Source organism: Oncorhynchus clarkii, chromosome 4, assembly GCF_045791955.1.
Source record: "Oncorhynchus clarkii lewisi isolate Uvic-CL-2024 chromosome 4, UVic_Ocla_1.0, whole genome shotgun sequence".
Lineage (NCBI taxonomy): Eukaryota > Metazoa > Chordata > Actinopteri > Salmoniformes > Salmonidae > Oncorhynchus > Oncorhynchus clarkii.
In genome coordinates, this window is record NC_092150.1 from 66,945,924 (window position 1) to 66,954,455 (window position 8,532).

At 45.5% G+C, this 8,532-nt stretch overlaps 1 protein-coding gene across 1 annotated transcript in view; it reads right to left on the reverse strand.

Moving 5' to 3' along the window:
- The window catches only part of LOC139407794 (polypeptide N-acetylgalactosaminyltransferase 14-like), a 116,293-nt gene that overhangs the window by 44,507 nt on the left and 63,254 nt on the right, over positions 1-8,532 (reverse strand). Inside the window, exons 3-5 of the mRNA XM_071151659.1 lie at positions 8,320-8,418; positions 2,260-2,327; positions 415-480 (exon numbers count right to left, since the gene is read on the reverse strand). Coding sequence (XP_071007760.1) covers positions 415-480; positions 2,260-2,327; positions 8,320-8,418 — 233 coding nt within the window. The remainder of the gene's footprint in view (positions 1-414; positions 481-2,259; positions 2,328-8,319; positions 8,419-8,532) is intronic.

Here is an 8,532-nt window from a genome sequence, read left to right on the forward strand (position 1 = left end):
ATTGAAATGTCATTGAAATGACGTTACAACAATGTTGATTCTACCAGTGTGTGTCCAGTGGGTTTTGTTCACCAGGCGAGCCGTTTGAGAATGATTTAGCCAAGTTAGGGTATATGCATTTCTCCAGGCACCACTCCGCCACTGCCCACAACGGGTGCTTTTCCCTGTGCTCTGAAATCATCTACTGCAGGCAGGCTACTAGTGCTCCAATCAGGTGAACCATCCTCCTGGTCTACTGTTATCGCCTCATGACAACATTCGGCTCTAATGCTGCTCTTGCCGCTCAGAAGACAACTGGTGGTGGGCTCAATGGTATGTGTTCAAGTTGAGGACACAATTGTCTACTGCACGGATAAAATACTCTCAACACACACACACACACACGCAAGCACGCACACGAATTAACTACTTTACCTTCTCTCCTGTTATTCCGAAGACACTTTACTTTGGGCAACTTGGTGAGTAGAAGGCAGTCGTTTGCTGAAAGAGAGCATTTGATTCAGGGTCAGATGCAATGTCCTCAGCACTGTCACCCACACATTGCATGGTACTGGACATGCATTGCAAAAAACACATTGACAGAGACAGGGGAAATCTTTTAAATCACTGACACTTTTATTCCGGCAGATGACCCAGAATGGGAAAGCTCGTCTCATCGATCTCCAACCCATTTCCACACTGCCTCCTGCTGGAATCAGCTCTATCTCTATCTCTGCTCACAGCTTCTCCTCTACTCTACTCACCATCTTCACTGTAGTAATCTACAGTACCAGGATGATCTACTCTACTCACCATCTTCACTGTAGTAATCTACAGTACCAGGATGATCTACTCTACTCACCATAACTCACTGTAGTCATATACAGCACCAGGATGATCTACTCTACTCACCATAACTCACTGTAGTCATATACAGCATCAGGATGATCTACTCTACTCACCATCTTCACTGTAGTAATCTACAGTACCAGGATGATCTACTCTACTCACCATAACTCACTGTAGTCATATACAGCATCAGGATGATCTACTCTACTCACCATCTTCACTGTAGTAATCTACAGTACCAGGATGATCTACTCTACTCACCATAACTCACTGTAGTCATATACAGCACCAGGATGATCTACTCCACTCACCATAACTCACTGTAGTCATCTACAGCATCAGGATGATCTACTCTACTCACCATAACTCACTGTAGTAATCTACAGTACCAGGATGATCTACTCTACTCACCATAACTCACTGTAGTCATCTACAGTACCAGGATGATCTACTCTACTCTACTCATCATAACTCACTGTAGTCATCTACAGAATCAGGATGATCTACTCTACTCATCATAACTCACTGTAGTCATCTACAGTACAAGGATGAGCTACTCTACTCACCATAACTCACTGTAGTCACCTACAGTACCAGGATGATCTACTCTACTCACCATAACTCACTGTAGTCATCTACAGCACCACGATGATCTACTCTACTCACCATCCTCACTGTAGTCATCTACAGTACCAGGATGATCTTCTCTACTCTACTCACCATAACTCACTGTAGTCATCTACAGCACCAGGGTGATCTACTCTACTCTACTCTACTCACCATCCTCACTGTAGTCATCTACAGTACCAGGATGATCTTCTCTACTCTACTCACCATAACTCACTGTAGTCATCTACAGTACCAGGGTGATCTACTCTACTCACCATAACTCACTGTAGTCATCTACAGCACCAGGGTGATCTACTCTACTCTACTCTACTCTACTCACCATCCTCACTGTAGTCATCTACAGAATCAGGATGATCTACTCTACTCACCATAACTCACTGTAGTCATCTACAGTACCAGGGTGATCTACTCTACTCACCATAACTCACTGTAGTCATCTACAGCACCAGGGTGATCTACTCTACTCTACTCTACTCTACTCACCATCCTCACTGTAGTCATCTACAGAATCAGGATGATCTACTCTACTCACCATAACTCACTGTAGTCATCTACAGTACCAGGGTGATCTACTCTACTCACCATAACTCACTGTAGTCATCTGCAGCACCAGGGTGATCTACTCTACTCTACTCTACTCACCATCCTCACTGTAGTCATCTACAGTACTAGGATGATCTTCTCTACTCTACTCACCATAACTCACTGTAGTCATCTACAGTACCAGGATGATCTTCTCTACTCACCATAACTCACTGTAGTCATCTACAGTACCAGGATGATATTCTCTACTCTACTCACCATCCTCACTGTAGTCATCTACCAGGATGATCTCGTGAATCAGGTGGACAGGCGTCCGGTTCAGCACACTGCAAAAGGAAAGGGGAGAAACAGTAGTTAGTAGAAACTATTGCATTTCTTAAAGACGACAATCGTTACAGAGCTGCAAGTACTGTAATCTACTTTTCCCCCACATTATGGGAAAAACTGAGAATGGCATTACGGCTTTAATAAACCAACACTATTTCATTAGTTCTGAAGATTAAAAAATTAAAAATTCATAACGTCAGCCCCCAAAATTCAATTTGGATGGTTTTCTATTAAGTGTATGGGAAAATACAGCAACACTCTTTCTGGCTGTAGCTCTTTTTCCTCCCAACACCATCCTTTCATATTAAACTCTCACTTTATAAGAACCACACTGGAATCCCCCTCTAACATTATCTCTCCTCTCCTGGGGCACATGGCTGAACAGCAGGTCATGGAGCGAGAAGAGATGGAGAGAGAGCTGCACCACCTCCCTCAAATTACTTCACCTTTTATCCCAGTCTGAATCAAGGCACATCCACCCTCTTCTCCTCCCTCGCAGGCCCTCATTCCCTCTACCTACCACACCCACAAATTCTCTCTCTCTCTCTCTATTCCCTGATCTACACCACTCCTCCCACCTAAAGCTAAACCTCTCTACTCTCCTCTCAGCCTGGCCAACTTCCTGGAGAGATTACACACACCAGTGGAGAGCAGAGCATGTCTACCCAGACAGCCAATCAGCATAACCATCCCTGTCCCATTACTGGTCAGGCGTGCTCCGGTGATAGCGGTGAAATTATGGAAGGGGACAACACAGTGATGCTCACGGGACTCAAGGTGGATTTGCTGTGTGATTTGTAGCATGGTGTGAGGGCATCTCTCTCTTTCCCTTCCTTTCTCTCTTTCTCTCACTGTCTTTCCACCCCCGCCCTCTCTCTCTCTCTCTCTCTCTCTCTCTCACTCTCTCTCTCTCTCTCTCTCTCTCTCTCTCTCTCCCTATCTCTTTCTCTCTCTCCTCCTCTCCTGTCTTGGTGAATAATTGGAGGGCTGTCAGGCTTGGAGGTCTGTTCTTCTATCGCTGTGCATGCTGGACCCATTCATCACTCCATTCCCCTCCTCCTCTCCCCCTCCTCTTCCCTCCCTCTCTATCCCGCTCCATCCACCCTCCGCTGGCGCCTGATCCTCATGCCTTTATTAATGCCCCTGACAGAAATCCGTTCCTGGTGGCAACGGGAAAAGCTCTACAGTAAGACAGAGCCCTGATTCAGCTTCTAAATGCAGCCTAATCAGGGGAGGCGGATGACTATAGCCCTGTGGGCTATATCTAGAACAGCAGCATCACTAATGTCTGCTGTAGACTTTATTCTAGACTGTATTTTCCCCTCTTTTTATGACCATCCGTCGGTTTCATATGAAGACTAAAATGCAATGTAATAGGCATGAATAACATGCAAGTCAAAGTTCTCTCGACCCATGTAAAATACCTAATATAGTGTGTGAGTCAGTGGTAAATGTGGCGAGAAGTTCTGAGAAAACACAATTGAGTTGAGGGAGTTCCAAAACTGGGTCCAGACCGATACTGTAGAATTTGGCTACGACACTGACTGTTCCAAGAACATCAAACCCACTGAGAAAACATTTAGTCTGCGCTGGATGTAGACAGTACCGTACGTCAAATCTATTATTGATTGTCGGATGACTGCTAGATGAAAGATTGACAGACATATTTGTGAATATTTTTTAGGGGGGGAAACAGAGCTGGAAACCTACAAATGTTAGGCAATTAACCATTTTCAATAACAAAAACGGATGAATTGGCATCATTCCAAAGCCAGGTTAGGTAATATGTCCTTTCAAAATGAAGCTAACACAAACCATGTGGAATTACTACCGACAATCAAAAGGACTGGGTTAGCAGAGCGGTAGAAATGTGTTTACTGTACATTGCGGTCTTAGAATGTCATTATATTGATTCCCGCTGTGTTTATGGGGTGGCTCAGCACTTTGCGTCCACACTCACCACCCAAACACAGGAGAGAAGCCCTTTGACTGCCAAATTCATTTCTGTTTCTCCTGATGCATTCCAAAATGCCTGAGTAGGAGGAATACATTATGAGTAAACACAGCATCAATAAAAATCCATTGTGGCACATGCAGGAATAGGTGACATTTGGAAAATAATATAGTCTACATTACCCACCGGGCACAGACGTCATTTCAACATTTAGTTTTGAGATAATTCCTTTACGTTGAGGACTTTTTGCAAATCCAATACATTTTCCACGTCGATTCAACGTCATCACATGGAATGTTTTTTTGGGGGAAATTACGTGGAAACAATGTTGATTCAACCCGTTTTTTCCCCCAGTGGGTATTTTCTCATTTGTTTAGTACTGATCGTCATGAGTGTGTCCTGAAGGCGCCAGTGTGCGGCACCGCTCTGTGTTAATCACACTACTCACAACCCATTAAGACAAGTTTCCACCACCTCCTTCTCCTCTATGGCTGTCTGGCACAGAGAGCGTCTCGTCAAACATCAGTAGAATATAGCATCTCGGTGTAGTATGGGGTCAATGACTGTTTCCCTGTTCTTTAGTTTGCTCTACCTGCTGGGGATATGAAAACACAGGCCTATCCTTCCTGCTCCTCCTCTCCTCACCTCACCTCTCCTCACCTCTCCTGACTTCACTATTCCTCCTCTTTCAATCCCCCCCTTTCCTCTAATTTATTTTCCTCTACTTTCCACTCTCATCTCCTCTGTGTAATCATTATCTCTACCTCTCGTCCCTTACCCTCCCCTCTTCTCACTTCCATATTATTCTCCTCCCCTTTCCCTCTCTTCTCCTGATCTATCGGTCCCAGCACTGTCTTGGGAGAGCAGGGTCTGAAGAGGGTTTCCAGCCTGCCCCCCCCTCCACCTCTGAGGGTTCTGAGGGCTGGACTCTAGTAATAGCCTCTGTCAGCACTAACACAAATCAAAGAGAGAGGTCCACGGCCTGCTTTTCAACTTCACTCTGTATCAATGTTTGGTTCTGGCGTCAGAGAACGAGAGAGAGAGAGAGGGAGAGAGAGAGAGAGAGAGAGAGAGAGAGAGAGAGAGAGAGAGAGATGGGCTAACAGACAGACCGTCTGAGGATTCTGGTGGGCTGTGCGTCAGGGGGTCTATCTGGGTCCAACCAGCCCATGAACCCCAGACAACTTGATTAATGCAGAGAAATCTCAGGAGATGAGGGTTGTTGTTGTTTTTCTTATTAGCTACATCACCGGCGGCAGCAGCCGCAGCGTGTGGTGGAGGGCTGAGTGAGGCGGAGGTTGTGTAATTACATGCAGGGAGAATGGAGGCCGTCATGATTACACAAACATGCCGACAGACATGGAGCACTGTGCTAATTAAACCCCACCCACTGAGGCTGAGGCCCCTGAGGGCCACAGGGAGGGTACTGGTACTGTGCCACCTCAGGAGGTATTTAACTGCTGGGCTATGTGGCTCAGAGTGCTGTATACAGTACACTACCCTGGACAAAGATGTATGTAATGAGGTAGGCACAGAGAGAGAGAGAGAGAGAGAGAGAGAGAGAGAGAGACATCAACAAATTGTCCACTATTCTAGAAAAATCCTTAGCCCCTGGTGTTAGTCCCCACAATTCAGAGGTTAAATGCCAGCTCTTCGCAGATGACCTGTGCCTGCTGTCACTCACAGCACATGGCCTACAGCAGAGCCTGGACTTGCTAGAGCAGTACTGCCAGACCTTGGCCCTGGCAGTAAACCCCAAAAAGACTAAATAATTTCCAGAGAAGATCCAGATCTCAGGGAATTAGAACAAAGTTCGCAATTGGTACAATATATATAGAGTACTGCACACACTACAATTACATAGGTTTAAAAATAAGCTCAAGTGGACACCTTAATGAGGCAGTGAATGAACTGAGAGAGAAAGCACGCAGGGCATTCTACGCCATTAAAAAAACAAGTTCAAATTGAAATACCTATTCAAATTTGGCTAAAACTAATTGAATGTGTCATTGAACCAATTGCACTTTATGGCCGCGAGATGTGGGGTCCACTTGCAAAACAAGATTTCATCAAATGGAACAAACACCCCATTGAAACCCTGCATGCAGAGTTCTGTAAGATTCTCCTACATGTCCAGAGGAAAACTACAAACAATGCATACAGGGCAGAATTAAGCCAATATCCACTAATAATAAAAACTCAAAAAAGAGCAATTAAGTTTTGGAAACATCTAAAATACAGTGACCCCCTCTCATATCATTACCAAGCCCTGCAATGCCAAGAGCTGAGCAAAGAAAAGACTCCCCTCATCCAGCTGGTCCTGGGGCTGAGTTCACAAACCTGTTCTACTAACACACTGAAGCCTCAGGACCAGAACATCCAATCAATCAGAATAAACCAAATGAACAACACAGTCAAAACAAAACTACATTGCTTATTGGGAAACAAAAGGACAAGCACAAAGCAAAATGCAGTGCTATCTGGCCCTAAATCGACAGTACACCATGGCTAAATATTTTACCATGGTTACCGATCAAAACCTTAGAAAAACCTTGACAAAGTACAGGCTCAGTGAGCACAGCCTTGCCATTGAGAAGGGTAGACACAGAAAACCTGGCTCCCTGTAGAGGAAAGGCTGTGCAACCACTGCACAACAGCAGAACCTGAGACAGAGCTGCATTTCCTGACAAAATGTCAAAAATATAAAACAATTAGAGAGTGTCATTTACTCAAATTTGAAACCCTTATTCAAGGTTTTAAAGACCTCTCTGATGGGAGTAGGCTACCCATCCTGTTGGGGGAGGACACAGAGAGCTGTGGGTTGGCAGCGCGCTATAATGCTGCTTGCCAATAGATGAGAGACAGTGTCTGAAAGACCAATCAACCTGCACATATCCTCTACTGTATGCTTATTGTTCAATGTATGGTTATTTTGCCCCTTGGTTATTGTTGTTACTGTTTTGATTCTTATTATTTTATTATTGTAAATATCCACAGTAAGCTTTGGCAATATGTACATTGTTACGTCATGCCAATAAAGCAAATCGAATTTAATTGAGAGAGAGACAGAGAGAGACAGAGAGAGAGAGAGAGAGAGAGAGACAGAGAGAGAGAGAGAGAGAGAGAGAGACAGAGAGACAGAGAGAGAGAGACAGAGAGAGACAGAGAGAGACAGAGAGAGAGACAGAGAGAGAGAGAGAGAGAGAGAGAGAGAGAGAGAGACAGAGAGAGAGAGAGAGAGAGAGAGAGAAAGAGAGAGACGTGAGTGTTTTCTAGATGAATTCATTATTAGAAAAGTAAACTGCTATTTGCTGCTTCTCTGTTGATATTGTTTGGGATGGAGCCTGAAGCTAGGCACCATTATATCCTGAGCCTCTGAGCCTGCAGTGAAGCAACGGCCGCAATTACAAACCTTTTTTTTTGCAGGAGAAGTGTGTAATTGTGATAAAGTTGCAAACGGAGAAGCCGTCCTAAAACCACAGGGATGGGCAGGCTGTAACCTACTGGGAAGTATTGTCTTTTAATTGGTTGAAACGGCAGAGAAAATGAAAATGGTTTGGGGCAGATGCATAAACTGGACAGTTTCTCCTGAGTGGAGCGGTAGTCAGGACTCTCTGCGTGATCATTAAGCGATCACACAGAGAGCTGAACCGGCTTCAGGAAAGGTTGACAGGGGAGGCCTGACGCTGGGCTGTATTGTGCTGAGGCAAGCTGCTGAGGCAAGCTGCTGAGGCAAGCTGCTGAGGCAAGCTGCCGAGGAAAGCTGCCGAGGAAAGCTGCCGAGGCAAGCTGCTGAGGCAAGCGGCCGAGGCAAGCTGCTGACACCCACGGACAGGGAGAGGTGAGAAGGAGGTGAGGCAGAAGTGAGGCAGCTATGGGAAAGGTCAAGGGTCAGGCTGGGAAGTCAATAGAGGGATTTTGCACTTGGGTGTCGGGGTTAAGTGGGGAGTCCATATGAGTAAGGCAAAGGTCTGAGAGCAAACTGACTGTGACCTAGTCCAAAGTCAGTAAACAGGGCAGGCTCAGGGGTCTCTTACCTCCTGATGGTGCGTAGCAGAGTAGAGCGGGCCTCGTTGTGGAAGGTGATGACAATGGAGGTGGAGGGCAGATCTGGGTCATAATGTAGCGTGGTGCACCTGAGAGAGAGAGAGAGAGAGAGAGAGAGAGAGAGAGAGAGAGAGAGAGAGAGTAAAGCCCCTTGAATTGAATTGAGAGAGAGAGAGAGAGAGAGAGAGAGAGAGTGAGAGAGA